This window comes from Pelodiscus sinensis, chromosome 16, assembly GCF_052426305.1.
Source record: "Pelodiscus sinensis isolate ZL-2025 chromosome 16, ASM5242630v1, whole genome shotgun sequence".
In the NCBI taxonomy this organism is placed as follows: domain Eukaryota; kingdom Metazoa; phylum Chordata; order Testudines; family Trionychidae; genus Pelodiscus; species Pelodiscus sinensis.
In genome coordinates this window covers 26,499,858-26,525,454 of record NC_143067.1, presented here as the reverse complement: position 1 = coordinate 26,525,454, position 25,597 = coordinate 26,499,858, and the positions used below count along the sequence as shown (strand labels likewise).

Below are 25,597 nucleotides of genomic sequence, written 5' to 3'. Positions count from 1 at the left end.
GCTGCCGTGCTGAGCCGATCAGCTGTTTGTCGGCTCAGCACGGTAGTCTGGACGCGCGGGTGTCAACATCAAAGGCATTTGTCAACCACCCAGGTAAACCTCATCCCAGGAGGCATACCTCGGTGGTCGACAAATGCCTTTGATGTCGACACCCGCGCGTCCAGACTACCGTGCTGAGCCGACAAACAGCTGATCGGCTCAGCGCGGCAGCCACGTAAATTTAAATGAAGCGGCGATTATTTAAATCGCCGCTTCATTTTCCTATGCCTGGTAGCCTAATCTACATGCCTCTGTCGTCAGAGGCATGTAGTCTAGACGTAGCCTTAATCTAAAAGGCCTTCTTAATTCCTGCTTGTAATATTCTTGTAGCCATGCTGTCTAAGCACATTAGAGAGGCATGGTAAAGAAGAATTTGGTGTGGCTTGTCTCTCACCAACAGAAGTTGGTTAAACATCATCATCCAGCTTTTCAATTTCTAGCATATGATTCAATCTGCGTGTAATACAATATCGGCTGCAGGGGACAATCTTTTACTATAAATAATGAGTTACGTTTTTCCCGTGCCTAATTCTTAAGACTCTGTAGGGTTGTGTCTATAGCATGCCATTGCTCTTAGCTGAATAATTAAATACAAGCAAATAATTAAATACAACCAGGAGTCTGCCTTACAGATTTCCGTCTGCAACCCATCCCTGGTACTGTGCTCCAAAAAGCTTTTAATAAAAATCTGTGAAGATTGTCCAAAGGAACACAATATAGAACGACAAACTTTTCTGACAAACAAATATACATGCACATGCATAAAGAAGAAAATCATTGCTCCAGTCCTTTTCTACTAGATAAGAGTAATAGGTTGCAAGGCCATAGGTTTTAAGGCATCTTTGGTTAAAAGTGGTTCAAAGCATTTTCTTGTGAAGTACCTGTATAATACATACCCAACCCATTCAAACTAAAAAGGCATCAAGTTGTATTTCTGAAGACACAAACTCTGTGCAGATATGTAGGCAAAGGTGTATGAACTTACAGAGTCCCTGCTCTGCAGATCTCTCTGATAAGGGGAATAGAATGTGATAGTAAGATAAACTTTAATGCTTTCCCATTAGGGATGGGGACTCAAACAAAAAGGACAGCACATCTCAGAACCTGAGTCTACAGTGCTACAGCACTAAAAATAGTCATGTAGATAGACATTCCAGCTCAGGCTGGAGCTGGGCTCTAACACCTGAGGCAAGGGGGATTCAGAGCTTGTGCTCCAGCCACAACTCAAAAACCTACACTGCTGTTTTCAGCACCATAGTGTGAGCCCAAATCTGCAGACCTGGGCTCCAAGGCTCGCTCCCTTGATTGCAAATCACTCAGGAATTTCTCTCTGTGCCTGACTTGCAGAATAGGTAACATGCACAAGTCACACACACACAAAAGAAATCTACTTGTCACTTCCCCTTTCTCAGGGTGAACTGTAATTCTCTGCAAAAGCCAGACCCAGGCCCTCATCCGGGAGAAAAACCCCATCTCTTGTCATGTCAGAGAATAACCCAAGAGAGCTGAGTATCTCACTTGTTCCTTGGCCAGTACAAGGGCTGAGCGATGGGGCGGCAGTGTGCCCAGTATTTCACTAAGGGGAAGCACTGACAGCTGCCAAGGGAAGTGTAGGCCAGAAAGATGGTGGCTGTAATAAGGACCTAAAGGGTGAAGGTCTAAAGGGGAGGTAGGTATTGGGATACAGAGAGTCCAACAAGGAATACACAAAGGGATCATGAAAAACATTGGTTTAACTAGTTAATCATGATCCCACCGAGTATGCCTATATTCAGCAACTACTTACCCAATTACCTTAACCAGGAGAGCACCATTAAAGCGCTGAAGCACACTGTATGCTCTACACTCCTCCAGTTGGAGAACAATACCCCTGGATTTTGATGCATGTACCAGTGTGAGTGCACACATATTACATGTACATCCTCAATTTTTTCCCCTGATCGTACACACAGTTGTCACCTTCCCAGCACTACTCTTTAGCAGCTGAACACCCATTGTGCTTGTGCGTACCCAAGGCAAAGTCCACAGCCTGATGCACACTGTGGAAGAGGACATTTGGTTCCCCTTTTTTAAAATACTCGCCCCGGTGCAGGGAACCCCTCACAGAGGCGTTGCACTTGGCTAACAACACCTGGATGCCTATTTCCTCATAATCTTTGCAGATCTCTTTAAGTGTGTGGATCCCTGCTGTGTCCAAGAACTGTACTGCACAGCAGTCAATCACTATGGTGTGACACACCAGCGGCTCAGTGACAAGCTGCACTGAGACGTCTGCCGGGCTGCCATCAGAATTTGCCCTTTTCTCTTTCAGCATTCGCTTTGCTGCCTTTTTCTTGGCTGCCTTCACCCTGGCGGGGTTGACTCCTGTCTGCTTATAAAGAGTGGATTTAAAGCATTCCTTGTTGACATAGTAGAGAGGCGCTTCAAAACGGAAAACCACGATGCCTGGCTTCATCCTCAGGTTCTTATAGGCAGACAGGGATTCGTACATTTCAGTCTCTGCCACCTGGCCGAGCAATGATGCCTCTGGTCTCTGAGTCCTCACAATAATGCACAGCATTGAGAAGCAGACACCAATAAGCAGGCCAATTTCAGTACTAATCAGTGCCGAAGCAGCCATCGTGACTAACCAGATCACTGTGTCCACTTTGCTCAAATGCCACATTTTTGGCAGATCCCTGAACTTCCTCAGGGCTCCTCTGAGGTTCACAATGGTTATGACCCCCAGCACGCATTTCTGAAGGGAATAGAAGAGAGGTGCAATCAAAAGCAGAACTAACAGGATGACCAACGCGGTCACCACACCAGAGATCTGAGTTCTGCAGCCTGTTGACTCTTTGACAAGAGTCTTAGCAAGAGCTGCACTAGTTGTGAAGCAGTGGAAGAAAGAGGGAATAATGTTGCAAAAGCCAATGGCATACATTTCCTGATTGGCCTTAACTGTGTAACCATGCTTCTTGGCAAACATCTCAGAGAGGGACACAGTGATAGCAAAGCCAATAATGGCTATAGCAACTGCATCTATTGCCACACTAGGAATCAGATCCCATTTGGGTGGATGGGGTGGCAGGAACCCAGTTGGAATGTGTCCAGCTATACTGGAGCCATAATTCTCCTTCAGCTTCCCGAAGTGAGATGCCAGCGTGGCTGCCACAATCACAACCAGTTCAATGGGGATGGGGGCCTTGAGTCTGGATTTGAAGTGCTCATTCAGTTCTTTGGTTGGGACTAGGGCAAGAAGACACAAGAAGCTGGTGATGAGGTCGCAGATATTGGTCTTGTGGATGTTTTTGAAGATGTTTATCCAAGTGGTGACGAGGGAGCCAATGCCACTGCTGCGTGGAATGTCCAGGCCCAGGAGATACTTCACTTGGGACGTTAGGATAGTAAAGGAGGCACCTGTGACAAATCCGCTGAGTAAGGAATCGGAGAGGTACACTGAGACAAAGCCCACCTGAAAGAAGCCCAAAGCAACCTGGAAGGAATCAAACACACACAACAGATTAGAGTACAAATTTTAGCATAGTGGAAATTAGCAGGAAGATGAGTTAGACAATATGGCATAATATGTGACTTTGCAGGATAGCCCACCATCTGATGAGTGAAATGAAATGCAAGCCAGACTCCCTAGCCACTCCAGATGCATTTGCCTTTAATCAGACGCACAACTGCTAATCAGGCTTTGGTTCTCAGACAAGAGATTCACTTTTGAATTCATGTTTGTATTTTGCTCATTGTTTCTTGCAACTCTCAGCAACAACTTATAGCATGCTGAAAGGATAAAAGGGGGAGCACAAGGAACAAAAGGGTTTTTTACATTTGGTATAGAAATCCCAACAATGCTTAGGTTACACAGATAAAAGAAAATTTTAAAAATGTATTTTTATTCATATTTATAAATTATAGTTCCACTTACATCTTTGGTGCTGTCTATAGTAAGCCTATAATGGAAAGAAAATACAGGACTATGTAGCACTTTAAAAACTAACAAGATGGTTTATTAGATGATGAGGTTTCGTGGGCCAGACCCACTTCCTCAGATCACGAAAGCTCATCATCTAATAAACCATCTTGTTAGTCTTTAAAGTGCTACATAGTCCTGTATTTTGTTTCAGCTACACCAGACTAACACGGCTACATTTCTATCACTATTCTATAATGGAAAGGACTAGATAGATGCATAGCTTCCTTTTCCTCTGCCCCAGCGGTATGCACTAAGGCTATGTCTATACTGCTTCCTATGCAAATGAAGCGCGAATTAGCATATTGCCACGCTTCATTTGCAAAATTAATTAGGGGTAGTTTTTGTGCAAGATGCTTTTGCGCAAAAAGCAGCTGTGTAGATGGGTCTTTTTTGCGCAAAAGCCTCTTGCGCAAAAATGGCCCCTAATTATTTATGCAAATGAAGAATGGCAATATGCTAATCCACACTTCATTTGCATAAGTTTTTGTGGAAGATGGGTGCAGTATAAACGTAGCCTTACACTGCGAGCTTTTTGCGCAAAAATGGTTGTTTTGTGCAAAAAACAGTGGAGCGTCCACACCTCAAATGTGCTTTTGCGCAAGGAAATCAGTAGTAAAACGGCAGAACAGAGGGCTTTTGCTGGTGTAGGTAAACCTCCTCCTACGAGGAATAACTAACTCCCTTTTGCGCTACAGCTATTGCACAAAAAGGCAAGTGTGGACGCTCCAGAGGAAAAAGCTCAGGTTCTCTGATGGCCATTCTGTGCATGGCCATCAGAGCTTTCTTGCGCAAGAGCGTCCATGCAGTGTGGACGCTCTCTTGCGCAAAAGCACATCACTTTTGCGATGAGCTTTGAGGTGTGGATGTGCTCTTGCACAAGAAGTTTTTGCACAAAAACTCTTGCACAAAAACTCTTGCACAAAAGGCTTCTTGCACAAGAAGCCGGCAGTGTAGACGTAGCTTCTGTGTCCCTGTGTAGCCCATACACCTAGGGAGCCCTGCAGCCTAAGCTGAGCAGCAGCTGGCTTTGTAACTCATGCTGTAAAGACTCCCGCACTAAGCTCCAGAAGTCCCAGGTTCAAATCTGCAGGATACACCTGTTTCTCCATTAAACTTTCTACAAGTTAAACACAGGCCTCCCTTACAATCAAGTTTAGGGTTTTTTCCCCTTTGGGCCCCCCACTAAAAGCCCTTTCATGCTTTTCACTTGTCACACTGCCAGGCCAGATCCCAAGAACTGCCAGGTATGGTACTTTTACACTACTTGGCTCAAACAAACTAGTCCCATTTGGTCACAAACATCATCCAATAGTTCAGGCATCACAAATAAAATATAGGCATGGCTGGAAACTGGCCTAACTGCATAAGAATTGCATAAATTAACTGGGAAGGATGATCTTGAGATTTGACACTGGACTGGGATTCAGGAGGTGAGTTCATTTCCTGACTCTCAGTGTAATCTTGGAAAAGTCACTTGACTCTTCTCTTTCACAGGTTCATGACTATAAAATACAAATAATAATACTTCATCTCCCTTTCCTTTTATCTCTGTCTACTTAGACTATAAGCAATCTTGGGGCAAAGCTTGTCTTTTACTATGTGCCTGTATAAAATAGAACCTCAGAGTTACACCAAAGTAGGGATGTTAATGGTTAACCGGTAAGCCTCACTCTTAACGGTTAAGGTTAACTGGCAGAGGCTGGTGAAACTCCCCACCTGCTGCAGGCAGGAGGCTGCTCCAGCCCTGCATGGGGCCCGCAGGGCTGCTTCAAGCAGGCCAGGCTGCCCATAGGCAGGGGTTGCTCCAGCCTGGCCAGCCTCCCATTTAATTGGTTAACTGGTTAACCAATGCAATGGTATTTTACATCCTTACTGCAGAGTCATCTGGAACCAGAAGTACACAATATGGCAGAAGCAGAGACCAAAAAAAAAAAGAAAAAGCATCCAGTACAGTATTGTGTTTAAATGTAAATTATTAAAAATAAATAAAGGAAAGCTTAGAAAAAAGATCTGACAAAGTAAGGAAATTGTTTCTGTATTTGCTTCGTTTAAATTACGATGGTTAAAAGCAGCATTTTCTTCTGGATAGTATAGTTCCAAAACTATGTTAATTTTCAGTTTTAAAGTTTGGAAAGAACAAAAAGTTTTGTTCAGAGTTACAAACAACATCCATTCCCAAGGCATTTGTAACTCTGGGGTTCTACTAGAATTCCTATCACAAAGTGACTCTGTTCCTCATTGGGGCTTTGAAGAGCTAACATATGTAATGTTTTAGTTTAAGCGAGGTATTGTCTAGTAGGCAGAAAGACCCCATGCAAAACACAGCTAATTGCTGTTCTATGTATAACATCTAAATGAGGTAATTTGAGTTGTTTCTATGAAGAAGCTAGAGAGAGAGTGTTCTTTGCTAAATACCAAACAACAGTTCACAACTACACAATCCCATTGCCTCTCACAAACCCAATCCACCACTATTCTGTCTAAATGAGGAGTCCTGTGGCACCTTAAAGATTAACAGATTTATCTGGGCATAAGCTTTCATTGGTAAAAACCCATTTCAGACCTCTAAACAAAGTGTTTTTTTACCCACAAAAGTTTGTGACCAAATAAATCTTGTTAGTCTCTGAAGTGCAACAGGACTCCTCATTGGTTTTGCAGATATAGGTAACACAGCTACCCCTCTGAGACTTATTGTGTATAAATTATTCAAGACTGCCTGGTAGTACAGGACGTCAAGTTAGTGTAAAGGACTGTCTACAACGTCATAAAAATGTTCTCTTTTTCTCTTCTCCCCCGTGTGTTAGCTATTACACGATGAACCTCTCTAGTCTAGCACCCTAGGGACCTGACTGTTGCCAAACAATCATGCTGGACCACGGATGTTGCTGGACCAGAGAGGTCCAGAGAAGGTCACCTGTAAGGGTTGTGGATGCTCCTGAAATGAGGGTGCATAATTTTTGGATGTATACCTTCCTCTACAACGCTTTTTGCTGAGGTACAAGAAACCAGAAAATTAAACTTACTGATCTAATTTCAATAGTTAATAAAAATACAAGCAGTAAACAAAGTATAACTGTAATAAATATTAGATTTAAAAATGTTTCAATTTTAATAAATCAAGACATTAAGTAACAGATTTTTTTTCGTTTATAATTTTTATCTTTGCAGCATCCCTTTAAAATAATGGTATGGTTCTGGTTTTGAACAATCAAGTCATTAAGTTTTAGAAGCTCAAAATAAAAACATTCAGTACCAGGGACTTTATTTTATAATGTGTATTAATTTCCAGTAACATAAATAAAAAGTGGTTTGGATTTGAAAGATGCTGCTGCAAGTTTTGGCCCAGGGAAAATTAAAGCCAAACCACAAACCAATGAAGAGAAGTTTTTAGGGACAGCCTGTAGAAGTGTTATGCACCTGATAATGTGAAATCAATCAGAATTGAGTCTTTGGCAATGCTCAGAATCAGATAGTTATAAAGGGAAATGCCAGTGGACCTTTAACCAGAACTGCAATATGGGGTACTACTGTTATTACTGTTATAAACAACACTGCTATTGTTTCTCAGCCTGGTCTCAGAAGGCTTCAGTAAAGGGTTAAACTATTGCTAAGAGAGGAGAGGAAGGGCATTAGAAGCATTTCCACAGAATATCCAGTTACCCTACCACCTCTTACCTGATAAACTCCAGCTACGAAGGTCACCGTGGCTCCCACAACAATTGCATAGCAACTTCTATCACATAAAGTCTGGTTCACAGCCAAAGAGGTGGTATTTACATAAATTGCCATCTCTCTGCGAAGGCCACTGGGAACGCTGGGCTCCGTGTGATACCCAACTCTCTCTACCTCGCGGTCCACTACCTGTCCCACCATCAGGCAAAGCACACCGAAAATACCAACCGATATGTGACGAGACGTACCAAACACGAAATAAATAATGCTGGCAAAAAAAGATGTGTAAAGTCCATAAATAGGTTCCTGGCCAGCCAGCAGGGAATAGGCAATGGACTGTGGAACCAGCAGGATGCCCACTATCACACCAGACATTATATCTCCCAGGAGATACTCTCTCGGTTTATATCTGGGGAGCCACTCCAAGACTGGGAGAAAACTGAATATCAGGTCTTTAACTCTGGCTGGGGTGCAACTGCAAATTTTCTTCGCTTTCTTGACCAGAAGTGCTTTTATATCAATGCTCGCCTCTGTAGGCTCCAGGAACATCATGGACTGAAAATTGTGTTTGCCATCCTTTCCCTCTGCCATTTCAGATGCTGACTGGATGTGGCTGAGTTCCACTTCTGCTGCCATCCTGAAGGCTCCCTACCAACACAAACATTATCAGATAAGTCAGTTAATCTTAAACTAATGTCTAGAATATTCCAGGTTATTTGTTTTTTTTAAATGAGAGTGAATTTAGTTCTCATGAAAGTCAAGGACTAAAAGTGCTAGCTTAAGCCAAGCATTGTACAAGCAAGGTCTCAGACAACTCAATCTTGCCCAGCTGTTCTTCCCATCTTCAACCAAGCACAGACATGGATTGCTGGTTTTGTCCAACTATATTATAAAATGGAAGGAAAATATACCCCCAGACTCCTTTTAACTTGTAGGTCCCGGACCCAAGCAAGATAGGATTGAGCCAGGCTGCTAGCCAGCCTGCTAAAAAATGTTCTGGTGGGAGGCCGGGGGAATGCACGTAGTCTTTAGCATTGACCTATAAGCTTTTTCTTATCGATTAATTAACTACACTATTACATCCCTAGTTCAGACAGCCTCTCCATGAATATGGCGGATTAAATCCTAGCTACACACATACTAAAAGAGAACACACTTCTGTTTGTGTAATCAGATCTGCATACCGCATAGCAGCACAGTCAATTCTATTCAGCAAAAATAGAAACAGTAGGCTGTACTAGCTAAACATTCATTACAACGCAATTTGTGAAACACACCCTTTGCAACTCAATTTCTGGCATAGAATTTGTGTCTTTCATTAGGGTTTCTAGCATAGTTAGGATTCCAGCCATTGTGGAGCTTTACTTATTACCTAAAAAGCAGCAATTTGTAGTCAAAGGGTTTTGTTGCACCAAATGATAGAGCACAGGAACACTTTCAATTTTTTTAAAACAAAGTTTGGATTTGAAGCAAATTATATCCAACCAAAGGAACAGAAACACGCGTCTTAATTAGAGATTAATTAGAGTACTAGCTGTCATATGCTCACACCAACAGGTTTCTCCTACCATGGACTAAACTGAACATAAGAACATAAAAATATAAGAATGGCAATACTAGGTCAGATCAAAGGTCCACCTAGCCCAGTATCCTGTCTGCTAACAGTGGCCAATACCAGATGCTCCAGAGGGAGGGTATGTCTACACTACAGCGCTAATTCGAACTAACTTAGTTAATTCGAACTAAGCTAATTTGAACTAACGGATCCAGACTAAAAAACTAGTTCGAATTAGCGTTTTGCTAATTCGAACTAGCATGTCCACATTAAGTGGACCCTGAACCGGGGTTAAGAATGGCCGGAAGCAGTGCCGGCAGGGCATCAGATGAGGACTTAGAGCGTGGAGCTGCTGCCTCAGGCTAGCCGAGGGCTGTGCTTAAAGGGACCCGACCTCCACCCCGGACAGACAGTTCTCAGGGGTGCCCCACTTGCAAAGCAGTCCTGGCTTGGAGTGCCCTGAGTGCCCACACTGGGCACATCACACCACTCAGCCATCAGCCCGGCTGCACTTCCTGCAGGCTGCCATCTGGGGAGAAGAGGCAATTGGGGGGCTGCAGGAGAGCTTCCACCCCCAGAAGCCCGCAGAGCCAGCCCAGTCCTCCCCATCGGGGGCTCGTACCCCATTCCTCCCTCACCTCCTTCCACTTACCCTTCCCTAGCCCCCCTTCCTGATGTACAAAATAAAGAAAACGTGTGGTCAAAAATAGAATCTCTCTTTATTGAACAAAACTCGGGGAGACTGGGAAAAGGAGGTGGGAGAGGGGAAGAGAGAGAGTGGGAGAGGGGAGGGCAACTAAAATGATCAGAGGTTTGGAACAGGTCCCATATGAAGAGAGGCTAAAGAGACTGGGACTTTTCAGTTTAGAAAAGAGGAGACTGAGGGGGGATAGGATAGAGGTCTATAAAAGCATGAGTGGGGTAGAGAAGGTGCATCAAGAAAAGTTCTTCATTAGTTCCCATAATAGAAGGACTAGAGGACACCAAAGGAAAGGAATGGGTAGCAGGCTTCAAACTAATAACAGAAAGTTGTTCTTCACAAAGCAAAGAGTCAACCTGTGGACTCCTTGCTGCAGGAGGATGTGAAGGCTAGAACTAGAACAGAGTTTAAAGAGAAGTGAGATAAAGTCATGGAGGTTGGGTCCATGGAGTGGTATTAGCCAGGGGGTAGGAGTGGTGTCCCTGCCCAAAGTTTGTGGAAGGCTGGAGAGGGATGGCACGAGACAAATGGCTTGGTCACTGTCTTCGGTCCATCCCCTCCAGGGTCCCTAGTGTCGGCCGCTGTCAGCAGACAGGCTACTGGGCCAGATGGACCTTTGGTCTGACCCAGTATGGCCATTGTAAGCTCAGGGCTCAGGGTCGGGGGTCTCAGTGGACCCCCTTGATTTTCATGCACACCTGCTCCTGGGTGGCCAGGCTGGCAGCTCTCCTGCCCTAGACGGCCACTTTTCTGTGCCTAGTGCGGAGGTCGTGGACAAGGTCCACGATGTCCGCACTAGACCAGGTGGGTGTCCGCCTCTTGCGGTCCCGGGCAAGTTCCCGGGAGCCGCCAGTCTGGTCCCGGGAAGAGGGGGAGGGCTGGGGGGCATCGGGTGGCTGGCTCGAGCTGTGCCAGGTGCAGGGTCTGCTAGCTGGGTGCTGGCAGTCTTGCACCTGGCACGGGCACCGTAGCCAGCCCGTGCCCCTTTAAGGAGTCCGGGGCCGGGAGGGGGGCAATAGAGTTTCCCTGGTGGTGCCCAGAGTGGCCACCAGGGAAAGCTGGGGAGGGCTAGCCTCCCATTAGTTCGAATTAAGGGGCTACACACCCCTTAATTCGAACTAGTAAGTTCGAACTAGGCTTAATCCTCGTACAATGAGGTTTACCTAGTTCGAACTAAGCGCTCCGCTAATTCGAATTAAGTTCAAACTAGCGGAGTGCTAGTGCAGTGCCTATCAAAGTTAATTCAAACTAACGTCCGTTAGTTCGAATTAACTTTGTAATGTAGATATACCCGGAAGGAACACAACAGGTAATCCTCATGTGATCCCTCCCGTCACCCATTTCCAGACAAAGATGATATCTGAGACTATCTCAATAAAGAACATTCTTATAATAAGAACTTACGTCCTCAACACGTGAAAGGAAATAAAACACAACCTGAGACACCACTAACACATGTATGTAACCTGGCGCTTACCCAATCTTCTGCTTCAGAGCCTTTTGCAAATACAACTTCCTTCACAGATGGTTTGCATGGATGAATTAAATATTATTGCTCAGATTTTACATAAAGTGAAACTCAGCCAATGACGGACATACTGAAGGCCACAAAAGAGTATGTCAGAGACTAGAACATTGGAGTTTCTAGTTCCCAGTCCTCCACCTTCAAAACCAGATCACATCTCTTTACCAGTTCAGCTCTACTAATAACAAAAATATTTTGCATTTATGCAGCAATTTACACCTTCAATGTGGAGCTCGAATGTTAACAAATGGAGAACTCATATGCTATGCAATCAACTTCTGAATTAATTAGCTGAAATATATTTGGACTAGGCTTGATGAGAATAGATTGCAGGGTTCTCACTGGAAATTCTTTTACTTAATTAACACTTTGCAAAGAGCTATAAAGTGTTTCTGCTACTAAGTAAATCTCTTGGCAGCTGTGTCCACATGGGTAAAGCAAAAATCAGACCTTCTATTTAGACAGCTTGTTTCTCCCACTGTCTGTTACAAGACACTTCTCTTGGGAGTTGTGCAGGAGTGGAAATGGCTTCAGCTGTACAATTAATTTCAGTTTACCAGAGTTCTTTATCTATACTTTTTCCTTCTGCCTTTGAGCGCTCTGAAACAGGGATGCCATCCACTATCCCCTAAGGCAATGGTCCATGTCCATCATCGTATTGAATAGTCCATTAGCACACACAAATAACTCAGGCTAATTGCACATTGGATCCCCAGCAGGATTTGGGTAATAATTTTGACAATGAAAAAAAACTAAATGGTGAAGTATCTGCTTTATTGAACTACCCACATTTGCCCATGACTCCAAAAGCAGTGGTGGCATTTAAAGAAGCCTCTATTCCCAACTAGCAGTATCCAATACATATCTATAATTCAGTTCCAATTAGGAATCAATATGTTCTTATTAGTTCAGCTGCTCCATATTACACTGCAATGTCTTTCACTTTGGAGTCTCTGTTCTGTTTTAACCTGTAGTGATTGTAACAATATTCAATAGCAACGGAAGGTTATCATATTTTGATCAATTGTATTGAACTGGGTCAGTCTCCCTTCTCTTCTAGAACACATTCAAGTTCTTATCCAAAATAGTCTGCTCTCTGATGCCCATTAAAACCAATGAACTAACTCAGGCTACTCTAATTCTAGAGGTATATTTTCAAACTAGAATAGAGACCCAACTTAAATGTATACCCCAAATTAAAAAATATAGAAAGAGACCTAAAAAAGAGTCACCGTGGCTTAACCACCATGTAAAAGAAGCAGGGAGGGACAAAAAGGTATATTTTAAGAAGTGGAAGTTCAATCCTAGTGAGATAAATAGAAAGGAACATAAACATTGTCAAATCAAGTGTAAAAATGTAATAAGAAAAGCAAAAACAGATTTTGAGGAACAGCTAGCCAAAAACTCAAAAACAAATAACAAAATGTTTTTTAAGTACATTAGAAGCAGGAAGCCTGCTAAAAAACCTGTGGGTCCCCTAGATGATCAAGCTATAAAAGGAGCAATCAAGGACGATAAAGCCATTGAGGAGAAACTAAATGATTTCTTTGCTTCAGTCTTCACGGCTGAGGATGTTGGGTAGATTCCCAAATCTGTACCGTCCTTTGTGGGTGATTAATCTGAGGAACTGTCCCGGATTGAAGTGTCATTAGAGGAGGTTTTGGAACAAATAGAAAAACTTAATGTTAACAAATCTCCGGGACCAGATGGCATTCATCCAAGGGTTCTAAAAGAACTCAAATGGGAAATTGCTGAACTATTATCTGTGGTTTGTAACCTATCCCTTAAATCGGCTTCCGTACCTAATGACTGGAAGGTAGCCAACATGACACCAATATTTAAAAAGGGCTCTAGAGGTGATCCGGGCAATTACAGACCGGTAAGTCTAACTTCAGTACCAGCAAATTAGTCGAAACAATAGTAAAGAATAAAATTGTGAAGCATGTAGAAGAATATAATTTGTTGGACAAAAGTCAGCATTGTTTCTGTAAAGGGTAATCATGTCTTACTAATCAATTAGAGTTCTTTGAAGGGGTTAATAAACATGCAGACAAGGGGGATCCAGTAGATATAGTATACTTAGATTTTCAGAAAGCCTTTGACAAGGTCCCTCACCAAAGGCTTTTGTGTAAATTACATGGCCATGGGATAAGAGGGAAGATCCTTTCTTGGATTGAGAACTGGTTAAAAGACAGGAAACAAAGGGTAGGAATAAATGGTAAATTTTCAGAATGGAGAGGGGTAACTAATGGTGTCCCCCAAGGGTCAGTCCTGGGACCAATCCTTTTCAACTTATTCATAAATGATCTGGAGAAAGGGGTAAGCAGTGAGGTGGTAAAGTTTGCAGATGATACCAAACTGTTTAGGATAGTTAAGACAGAAGGAGACTGTGAGGAACTCGAAAAAGATCTCACCAAACTGAGTGATTGGGCAACAAAATGGCAAATGAAATTTAATGTGGATAAGTGTAAAGTAATGCACATTGGGAAAAATAACCCCAACTATACGTACAGTATGTTGGGGGCTAATTTGGCTACGACAAATCAGGAAAGAGATCTTGGAGTTATCGTGGACAGTTCTCTGAAAACTTCCACACAGTGTGCAGCAGCGGTCAAAAAGGCAAATAGGATGCTAGGAATTATTAAGAAAGGGATAGAAAATAAGATCCAGAATATCTTACAGCCCCTGTATAAAACTATGGTATGCTCACATCTTGAATACTGTGTACAGATGTAGTCTCCTCACCTCAAAAAAGATATTTTGGCCTTGGAAAGGGTTCAGAAAAGGGCAACTAAAATGATTAGGGGTTTGGAACGGGTCCCATATGAGGAGAGGTTAAAGCGACTGGGACTTTTCAGTTTAGAAAAGAGGAGACTGAGAGGGGATATGATAGAGGTATATAAAATCATGAGTGGTGTGCAGAGGGCCGATAAAGAAAAGTTATTTATTAGTTCCCTAAATAGAAGAACCAGAGGACACCAAATGAAATTAATGGGTAGCAGGTTTAAAACTAATAAAAGTTCTTCTTCACACAGCGTGCAGTCAACCTGTGGAACTCCTTGCCAGAGGAGGCTGTGAAGGCTAGGACTATAATAGAGTTTAAAGAGAAGCTAGATAATTTCATGGAGGTTAGGTCCATAAAAGGCTATTAGCCAGGGGATAAAATGGTGTCCTTGGCCTCTGTTTGTCAGAGGCTGAAGAGGGATGGCAGGAGACAAATAGCTTGATCATTGTCTTCAGTCCACCCTCTCTGGGGCACTTGGTGCTGGTCACTGTGGGCAGACAGGATACTGGGCTAGATGGACCTTTGGTCTGACCCAGAACGGCCATTTTTATGTTCTTATGTTCTTATGTACTTATGTACTAGATTTTTTCGGTGTAAATAAAAACAAAGCCAAAAGGAGGAATAAAAGGCATGGCCATAAGAAAAAGGGCATGAGGGAAAGATCCTCAACTTCACCCAGCTAAATCTTCACAGAGAGATTTGGAAATATTGAGAAACTGAAATAGCTCTTTAGTAATTTTTCGCTCTCTCCATACAAGGAGGTCAGCTGAGCTTCTGCATGAAATGTCTGTATAGCAGTTTGGGCAGCTGGAAGAGTGGAAGAGTTGGGGGGCGGAAGGAAAAGCGCACAGGGGGTGGGGAAAACCACAAATACTTCATTGAAAGAAGGAACATGAGTCACTGACTGACTGGGTTAGTCACACATTTGAACAGGACATCCCACACACATTTATGGATACTACAATGCGTTCAGCCTTCAGTTCAGCCCAATGTGAACATCTAACTCCAATTAGTCTGACTGTAAAATTAATCTGAAAAGATTTCACAAACTCTACAATCAAAAGCTTACAACCTTAAATGTAAAAAGCTCCCTGTGCATTTTATTTTATTTTGGTAACCACTCTGACTTTTTTCCATATCACCTATAAGATTCAAAGGTACCTACATCAGGTTTATTGTCAAAGTACAGTAATAGTTGTCAGTAGACAGACTCACCACTTGTTCACTATGTATATGTACCCCCTGACAATAGACATGCTCAGTCAACAATATGGATTTCCCTATTGCCATCTAGGCTAGACAAAGTGTTAAGTCTGTGGTCTGCGGGGGCTCTCTTAAAGTCTGCTAAGCTAGCTATATGCACAGAGCTGGTATGATCTACAGAGGGAGCCTACAAAAACACATGCAGCCAAATATTTATCATCACTGACAGACCAGGAGGCCTGTCAGGACACCAATGGTGCCTTCTGACCTAGTACGTTGGTGACCCCGACTGCTGATCTGGTAAGTAAGCGAGCGGTCCGCTGTAGGTATCACGATCTAACATGGCAGAAAACCACACACTAAGGAAACCTCTTTTTCCCCTTCCTTCAAATCCCCAGAGTTTGATGAAGTATGGACCCACTAGATTGCCAGCAAGGGAGGGTCCATTTGAATTTAAAAAAGAAAGTGGGAAATCATGGACTGACATTTGTAAAGCAATGTTAGAAACTGGAGCTTTCAAGAATAGTAAGAGAAGTAAAAAGCTAGAACTTTGCAATTAAATGCCCTTGGCAGTAAGATGGCTTAAACATCATGCCACTATACTGGCCAGGCAAGTAACAGAAATAAAGAAAGATTTAAAAGAAGCAAGAGAAATAAGAGAGGGCAGCATGCAGTCCGGAGATAGCAAGCACAATAACAAAACAAAACTTTGGAAACAGATGTAAAGAATTTACAAAACAAGAGAAGTGCCATCCTCTGTTTGGAAAAAGAAAAAAGAAAAATTTTAAAAATGAAACGGGCCCCCTGCAGTGCAATCACCACTGTGTAATAGAAGCCAAGATAATAATTGGAAAATTGGCTAGAGACAGATACTTGTGTTTTAGGGGGCTGCAGCACATACCTATGAGGGGCGGCTGAAGGATTTGGTCTTATTTATTCTGCAGAAGAGAAGAGCGAGGGGGGATTTGATAGCAGCCTTCGATTTCCTGAAGGGAGGTTCCAAGAGGATGGAGAAAGGCTGTTCACAGTAGTGACGGATGACAGAACAAGGTGCAATGGTCTCAAGTTACAGTGGGGGAAGTCTAGGTTGGATATTAGGAAAAACTATTTCACTAGGAGGTGGGGAAGCACTGGAATGGGTTACCTAGGGAGGTGGTGGAATCTCCATCCCTAGAGGTTTTTAAGTCTTGGCTTGACAAAGCCCTGGCTAGGATGACTTAGTTGGGATTGGTCCTGCTTTGGGCTGGGGCTGGTCTCAATAACCTCCTGCTGTCTCTTCCAGCCCTAGGATTCTATGAAATAATGCAAACTAGAAAATACAATCCCAGCTCTACATAAAAATAAAAGGGTCTACATTAGCTGTGGAGTCATTGGGGATAGTTCTTTTATAAACATCTGATTAGTGCTCAACAGCAGTCCAAAAAGCTAATAGGATGCTAGGAACTATAAGGAAAGAATAGAAAATAAGACAGAAAATATCATAACGCCACTGTACAAATCCAGGCAAGGGCAACAATATGATTGGGGTATGGAATAGCTTCCATTATGGATGTGAATGATTAATTGGTTAACCAGTAAACTTAAGGGGTGATTCTTACCATTTCTGGTGAACTGGTGGGTGGCTCCTGCAGGCAGGGAGGTGTTCCATTACTGCAGGGCCCGCCACAGGCAGGGGCTGCTCTGGCCAAGCTAGAGCAGACCCTTTTTGTGCCAGGCATGGGCACACCACAGGCAGGGGCTGCTCTAGCCGGGCTGAACAGCCCCTGCCTCCAGTGCAGGAGGCAGGATGACAGGGAGGGGGACTCTCCAGCCCACCTGCACCCCCTTTATTTGGTTAACTGGTTAAATGTAATGTTTAACCAGTTAACCATTTAAAGGGGATTTTACATCCCTAGCTTCTTTATGAGGAGAGATTTAAAAGACTGGAGACTATTCAGTTTAGAAAAAAGATGACTAAACAGAGGATAGAGACTAAACATGTCTATAAAATCATGAATAGTGTGGAGAAAATGAATAAGGAAGTGTTATTAGGTTCATAAATGTCTATTAGCCAAGATGGCCAGAAATGCAACCCCTTGCTCTGGCTGTCTCTAAACCTTCGACTACTAGAAGCTGGGACAAGATCTCTCAATACATTGCCCGGTTCCATTCATTCCCTTTGAAGCACCTGGCAGTAGCTACTGTCAGAGGAAGGGATACTGAGCTTGATGGACCACTGGTCTGACCCAGTATGCCTGTTCTTATGTTCTGAGCCTCAGAGCCACTAGCAGGAGCTCCTCCTACATGGGAGCATGTTGATCAACTAATCTTTTATGTAGCAGCAACACCAACGCTGTAAGACTTGTTTTCCTATCTCTACCTATCAGCAGGAAGGATACATCACTCACAGTCTGAGTTGGCACAGAAAGACCCTAGTGGAAGTATTTTTTCTCTCATTTTTACACATACTCAAATGACTGAATGGATTTTAATTTCAACTGTCCAGAGACTCTGACCTTTGGACTGAGGCCAAGAATGGAAAGTTTCAACCAAAAAAAGTATGTAAGAGAGCTCTGAAAGAAAGAGGATCACTGTGGAAGCGAAGTTGCACCCTTTCCTGTAATGGTCACAGCAGTATGTGAGTTGCTAAGCTGGTTTGCTAACCACTAAATCAAACAGGATATAGATTTATATGCATCCAAAAGGACACATGACTCTTTCTTTGGCAGTGGAAAGGGAAAACTACCTCCAAATAGATGTTTCTTCAAATCTTCCACTTAGCACTGATGCAGCAGTGGTTAGAAACAACGGTAAAACACTAATCACTATTCTATATTAGCCAGCCACAATTCTACCAGCAGCAGAGCTGTACCCGTGCTGGTGCAATGGTGAGTATTGTTAAGAAAAATGCCTAGAAAGAACCAGTTAATTCACCAAAAACTATTATTATACTCAATAAAATTGTCGTCAACCAGATTAGTATGTGAATTTCAGATAATCAAATATGAATTCATTCATGAAAGTGAGCGTTTACCAGAAAGGCCTAATTTTTTTATGAACACTGAATCCAATCCAGAAATAGAAAAAAACCTATTAGGCCCTGTGACCCATTAACGTAGTGTCCTCTCTAGGTCAAATCCCTGACATTTCAGGATTGTGCTTTGTTTATTAACATTTTGCCCAGTTTAGTTTTAAAATGTTCCAAGTAAACAAGAGACGAAAATAATAGCTTGTTTAAGATTAAATGAAACCCTGTACAAGTCCATTCCTGAAGAAGACTACAGTGAAACTTTTTATGATTGTTACAAGGGCTCCTTTTTCAATAAACACACACTTGCCCAGCACAGTGTCCAGTGACAGCACTATATGCTCTTATATAAGAATCCAAATTTAGGTCCCACACATTAACTAGCAGGATGTGTTTCATTTTGGACCCAGTTATACCTCCATCGGTCACTAACATGAGAGTGTCCCCTCTTAATTACTCTAGAAATGTAGATCCACCAACCAGAGTGTAGTCACTAGTGTACTGATCTAGTAAATCCCTGATGATTCTTAACATCTCTTATGTTAGTGTCAGACTCCTGCTCGATTTGAAATTTACAAGCCCGCAATAACTGCCCGCATTTACACGCGGCAGTGAAACGGGCGTTCGAAATAAAGCCCTATTTCGAACTACCTGTTAAACCTCATTGCAGGAAGAATAACAACCCTGGGCTTGATTTGCAATTCCGAATGTCTACATTTGCAGCCCTATTCCGAAATAGGCTGCAAGTGTAGACATACTCTTTTCCGAAATAGGCTGCAAGTGTAGACATACCTTTTCTGGAAATGCTTAAAATGGAACAGTTTTTCCATTATAAGTATTTCCGGAAAAGCGCATCTACATTGGCAGGATGCTTTTCCGGAAAAGCACTTTTTGCGGAAAAGCGTCCGTGCCAATGTAGACGCGCTTTTCTGCAAAAAAGCCCCGATCGTCATTTTTGCGATCGGGGCTTTTTTGTGGAAAAGACTACTGTGCTGTCTACACTGGCCCTTTTCCGGAACAGTTTTTCCAGAACGGGAGCAGCATAGTTTTTCCGGAAAACTAATGACGATTTTATATTAGATCATCATTGCTTTTCCGGAAAAGCAAGCGGCCAGTGTAGACAGCTCGCAGCTTATTCCAGAAAAGCGGCTGCTTTTCCAGAATAAGTGGTCCAGTGTAGACACAGCCTTAGGGTATGTCATTATCATACATAACTATATACATGTTATAACTATATATAGTTATTTGATAAGGCCTTCTACTCACATAACTTTAAATGCTTTATAAATATTGAGTAAGTAAGCCTCCCCAAAGCTCTGTGAATAATGTATTATGATTTTCAATAGTGAAATCTACAGAGAGTGAGTTACCCAAGGTTGCCCAAGTCAATTCTAAAAGAGATATTAGAATTCATTACCCCTGACTCATCCACTACCCACTTGATAATGTGCCCTCTTGTGCAGTATTGCAAAATACTATTTGGCTGTCATTTATAGTGTGTACATGTAAAAGAAATACTTCAAGTCAACAAGGTTAAACAATGCCTGTATCTTAACTATGCACTGTGAGCGAGCACTGTGAGAGCACACAGTATTTGTGACCGAAGCCTTTTTTTCAACTTATTGCTCTCAATTATGACCCATTTTTGTTAAAAATCTTTTATGAATGAGTTCAGTAAAATGATGAAATTTTGTTTTTCAATGTAATCTCCTATTTATATCCATTAGAAACTTCTTAAACAGGCTCACTGTTTTCCTCCATTACAGTAATTTACATCCCTCTTCTCCAAGAATCACAAAAGGCTCCCAGAAACCTAAGTTTTATTCTTAATTTCTGTGAGAAAACTCTGAAATTACATCTAGCTATAGTGTATATTCCTTCCTGCTCGTTATTTTTTTGGATTCAGATATCCTAAGTGACACCTGTTTATACACGTGCTGACCACTGTAAATGTCTAGACTCTAGAATCATGGATTAAGAGGAAATGATTTTGCTAGTAAACTGTGGTTGTACTAGTGGAGTTACTTACACAAAGTCTTTGTATATATCTGTATAACTGCCGTCTTTATGTGGTATGAATAGGGTTTTTCATCAAAAAGATAGGCATTGCTTCTAAGGGTGAAAAGACATGGGTAGTGCCAGATTTTTTATCCCATTACACTAATTTCTGACCAAAAATGCTGCTTTGTATTATTTTTGTAACTAGTCACAACCAGCATAAAACTTGAATTCTTTCTTTTCAGGGATAGAGGACAAGAAAATTTCAGTTCAGTACAGTGAGCATAGCATTTAATTTCAGAAAGGGCATTTCCAACATCTGTTTACTTTGAAAAAATGTTGTTTTTATAGGATCAATTTCCATGCCCAGAATTCAGTCTTACCAGTTCCTTTCAGCCTGAATATGGTCTTTGAAGAATATTTGTTTTAAATATGTTACAAATGCTGTGACGTAAGAGAAATGATCACAGATATCTCTCTGTCATGAGACGTTTAGCACAAAGGCCTGTCATAAAAATCAGGAATTCTAATTATGTAATCTTACAATTTTTACAATATTAAAATCCATTCAAAGTCAGTTTAAAAAGACGGGATTCACTTTCCCCTTTTACTAAACCATTACATTCTAAAGGTCAGCTGCAATCTGCCTAGTTTAGCCTCATGAAAACAGGAACAACAGCACGAGGTCTCTGCAGGCTTGGATTTCCATCCCAGAACACGTGCACTCTGAGCATATAGTGGCCCTGGCTGCGCTGATTCTGTCGGGCTGCAGCTTCCCCTCCCAGGCTGCTGCAGCCACAGCATTGGCTCAGCTGCTAGACGGCAGGCAGCCCTAATCATCCTGCCTCCGCCACCACGGTGGCTGTAGCCTCACTGCCTCCCAGGCTGACGTGGCCTAGCCAGGCTTCTCCTCTTGGGCTGCTGTGGTCCTGGCCCCGCTGCCAGGTGGCAGACAGTCCCGATGGCACTGTGCCGAGGCTGCTGTGGCCCTGTTGCTAGCAGACTCACAGAGTTGCACTGGGCTCCCAGATGCTGGTCCTCCAGCCCTCGGGCTCTCTCATCCAGGAACATCTGTGGTCATGCAGGATCACGAATGTTGCCGGACAAGAGAATCCCAGATTTGGGAGGTGCAACCTGTAATGACAAAAAGGCGTCTGGTGGCACCGTAAAGATTCACAAATGTATTATGGCATAAGCTTTCATGAGTTGCAACATCAGATGCATGAAAGAATAGTATGGGAATTTTAACTTGCTCACATGCTCAAATAATTGAGTTTAAAATCTTAAACTCAAGTCAAATCTACACTTACCAGGAGAAATAAAATACTGCTTTTTTTTTTTTTTTTGCCAAACACAGATTGCATCTATCAAGATTAGCTGTCTAAGCTATGTGTGCACAAACAACTTAAATGGTGCAGGTTACTAAAAGTGCAAGTGCGCAGTTTTGCGCGCCAACAAGTGTGTAGTTTTATGCAGCCACTTTTAAAAACTAAAAGCTAATCTATACTTGGAAGTTCTGTTTACTGAATGCTGTGAATTTAAAATGCAAATGCTTTTCATACCATGCAGTAATCAGAAAGAACTTTCAAGTTTAGATTATCTTTTAATTTGTAGACACACTTATTCCAACATTAGAAAGTTTGATTGTGCACTCAGAGTTCTTGAGAGGGGCTTGGAATTTTAAAGGAACCACAGTCCTATTGAAATTCAATAGGAGTCAGGGCCTAACAATTGTAGGCTCCTTGGAAAATGCAGCCGAAATGTGTATATGTAAAAGTTACTTTAGAAAACATGCCCTTTCTCCTTTGGTTATTGAAGGCAAAAAAGTCAATCCACAACTGTAAAGAGACTGGGAGAATCCAATGTCATTGAAATAAAACTGCAAATGCAATAATATTCCAGAACCAATGTAAAGATCACGTATATATGAGATTATGCTCAAGTTCTTGTAAAACACCATGACATTCTCCTATGACATGAACTAGTTACTTTTTTGATCAGTAGCCGTAATTCTAGATTGCTGGTTATATCATGCAGAAGAGATACAGACTGGATTTAGCAATACAAAACAGGTGTCTAACTTTAGGCACACCTTTAGTTCCACTGAATTCTGAACTAGGGTCATAAATAGGCACCTGTGTGTTGTCCCAGTAACAATATGACATTTCAGCAATAAATTTGGGAGTTGGATTTAGGCAGCATTTCACTACTTCCATGATGCTCTCAAATGCTTACCCATGACAGCAAATAAAAACAAGCTCTAAATTAGCATCAAGCATGAGGGAGAGGTAGGGTATGTATGCATGTGTCTAGTCTTTGTTTATTTCAAATGTAACTAAGCTCATTAGAGTACAAACAGTGTCTTCCTTTATATCCTATATACTAACCAGATGATGCATCTATAGGAACCTGGCTATGCATACAGCTTGGACAGAGATGACTGCTCTGTGAGACCTGAGCTGGATCTATTTTGCAGAGTTTAGTGTCCAGGGTTGTCAATGGAGAACTTTTCATCAGACCCAAGTTTTCTACAGAAATGTTTCTAATTAAAATTAAAGTTGTATGGACCAGGGAAGGAAAAGCAGCACCAAAAATAGGACCTCTCTCTCTCTCTGCCCCACTATTAGTCAGGCAAATTAGACAGATACACAATGCTACAGTCATGTGCAGATTCTTCCTAAAACACAGGAAAGAGAGGTTCTTCCCAAATAAATTTCCTGGAGTGTTTAAGGCCAGCTCACATCACATAGCCTTCTGACTGCCAGGAACTTCCCAGATTCACCAGAAAAAGAGAAACTGGTCTTCTGTTCATGTGAAAGCATCTATAAATAAATCCTGTCAGAGACTGAACTGAACAAACTAGCACATATAAAGCCAACATTTACCTTGGATAAGGGATACGTGTGAGAGAAAGACTACACTGCTGAGAAGTGAAACATAAAAAAATCCAAACACTTTTTCTCTCAAGCTTAAAAGGTTTCTGCCCAAGATCACAGCCTTTGAGACTGTGTCCCACCCTGATACACCAGGATTGTGGAGGCCTACTTTTCTCATTTTAGAAGCCAACACAAATCTATTCCTAGACAGTGGAATTTCAATGTCCTGGTTTACAAAAGTTTTTTCCCACATAAGCTCTGAGAATTTAACTAATCAGGGTCTGCAATAGGAAGGGGCTGGTGCCTTCTGCATCTTCCCTTCCCTCCAAACCTAGTATTTATCAGTCTCTCTGTTTGGAAATAAAGTATTTAAGAGACATTAATCAGATGAGTAAAGTTCTATTTAAAACTAGCAATGAATTTGTACCAGTATCATCAATTTCAATAACCTTACACTCCAGATTTCATATTCCTATGCGAAACTGATTTGGCTCACGAGTTTAAATCTATAATATTAGATATCTATAAAATACTACTGCCCCTCCTAACCTCATTCTAACCTGGAGCTGACCAACCAAAATGGTGCTGAGAGGGGGAATTAACCATTCAGGATTATTATAGATTACTTAATATCATACAGGCAGAGTAGACACTTTGCAGAAGTACATAAAGTCAGAGCAGGGATAAGAGGAGCTGGGACAGCCAGCATTTCGGCCATGGAGGTTCTGAGTATAGACAATGCGGGCTGAGGGAAACAAGGCAGGGAGGTTTTTTAGCGGTGCAGAGCTGGAGGCTGTTATTGAAGGGCGGACAAAGTTCATTGAAAAGTCTGAAAATAATTCAGAGTGAAACCAGCTCTCCCTGGAGTACATCGACTACATCCCCAACAGGACATCAGCGCACCTCTTCGCCACTCCCCCTTTCTCAGGGTGTTTCCCCCAATGCCGGGGATCCCTGGCCCCTCATCCCCCGGGGGTGTCTTCCTTCTCCACTACACAAGAATCCCACCCGCTGCTCTCCCTGGGGCTCGAGCACGCTTCCAGGATGCCTGCCCCGAAGCCTTCCCTGGGCAGCCCCCTCGCTACTCCCACCGGAGCTTGTGCCCCCGCCCCGGGACACCCGCTCTCCCAGGGTGCCCCCCCATCGGAATCCCCGCTCTCCCGGGTCCCCCCCTCATCGGAATCCCCGCTCTCCCGGGGTGCCCCCCCATCGGAATCCCCGCTCTCCCGGGGTGCCCCCCCATCGGAATCCCCGCTCTCCCGGGGTGCCCCCCCCATCGGAATCCCCGCTCTCCCGGGGTGCCCCCCCCATCGGAATCCCCGCTCTCCCGGGTCCCCCCCCATCGGAATCCCCGCTCTCCCGGGGTGCCCCCCGTCATCGGAATCCCCGCTCTCCCGGGCCCCCCCCCATCGGAATCTCCGCTCTCCCGGGGTGCCCCCCCATCGGAATCCCCGCTCTCCCGGGTCCCCCCCCATCGGAATCCCCGCTCTCCCGGGTCCCCCCCCCCATCGGAATCCCCGCTCTCCCGGGTCCCCCCCCTCATCGGAATCCCCGCTCTCCCGGGCCCCCCCCCCCCCATCGGAATCCCCGCTCTCCCGGGTCCCCCCCCCCCCTCATCGGAATCCCCGCTCTCCCGGCCCCCCCCCCATCGGAATCCCCGCTCTCCCGGGTCCCCCCCCATCGGAATCCCCGCTCTCCCGGGTCCCCCCCATTGGAATCCCCGCTCTCCCGGGGTTCCCCTGCATCTGGACCTCGCCTCGCTAGGGTGGCCAGCGCGCCACGCTCCCCGCAGGAGTCACTCACCCGGCCCCCGCTCCAGATAAACTTGGCTCCCGCCCCCGCCGCGCTCAGCTCGGAGCAAGGGGGGCGGGCCCAGCCGCAAACCCCGCCCCCACCTTCTGCCCCCCCCCCCCCCCGCCAGCGCAGCTTCCTGGGGGAGGTGAGAGCTGGGCAGCGGCCCAGTGACCGGCCGGGGAGGAGAGGGGGGCGGGGCGGGGCACGGGGAGGCGGGGACGAGGCAGCGCGGAGGGGGCCGGGCTGAATCCAGCCCCACTCGCCGTTTGGGCCGGGGCTGGACCTGAGCGTTGTCACGTCGGTGCCCAGCTACTGCCTGCAGCTGCCACAGATCGCAGCGTTGGCTGGGCAGAGCAGGGGCGGTACCAACAGCTCCCGGTCTCCCGACTCCCCGCCCCGCCGCCCTGTGATAGGGTGCAAGCGGGGGCAGACCCGCTCTTGCTTAACTGCACACGTTGGCCTATAGGGCTGACCCACAG

General features: G+C 43.9%; 1 protein-coding gene across 2 annotated transcripts; it reads right to left on the bottom strand.

The window, feature by feature from the left end:
- Nucleotides 1–646: 646 nt before the first annotated feature.
- Nucleotides 647–25,280, bottom strand: SLC26A2 (solute carrier family 26 member 2). Of its 2 annotated transcripts, none has more exons than XM_075900217.2 (3): nt 25,128–25,280; nt 7,679–8,323; nt 647–3,514 (listed from the first exon to the last, which is right to left on the bottom strand). In XM_075900217.2, the coding sequence occupies exons 2-3, from the start codon at nt 8,309–8,311 to the stop codon at nt 2,009–2,011; spliced, it is 2,139 nt and encodes a 712-aa protein (XP_075756332.2). In that variant the 5' UTR covers nt 8,312–8,323; nt 25,128–25,280; the 3' UTR covers nt 647–2,008. The 2 variants fall into 2 exon arrangements, with proteins under 2 accessions (XP_075756332.2, XP_089625657.1); XM_089769531.1 differs by lacking the exon at nt 25,128–25,280 and adding an exon at nt 21,457–21,732.
- Between the last annotated feature and the right edge of the window lie 317 nt (nt 25,281–25,597).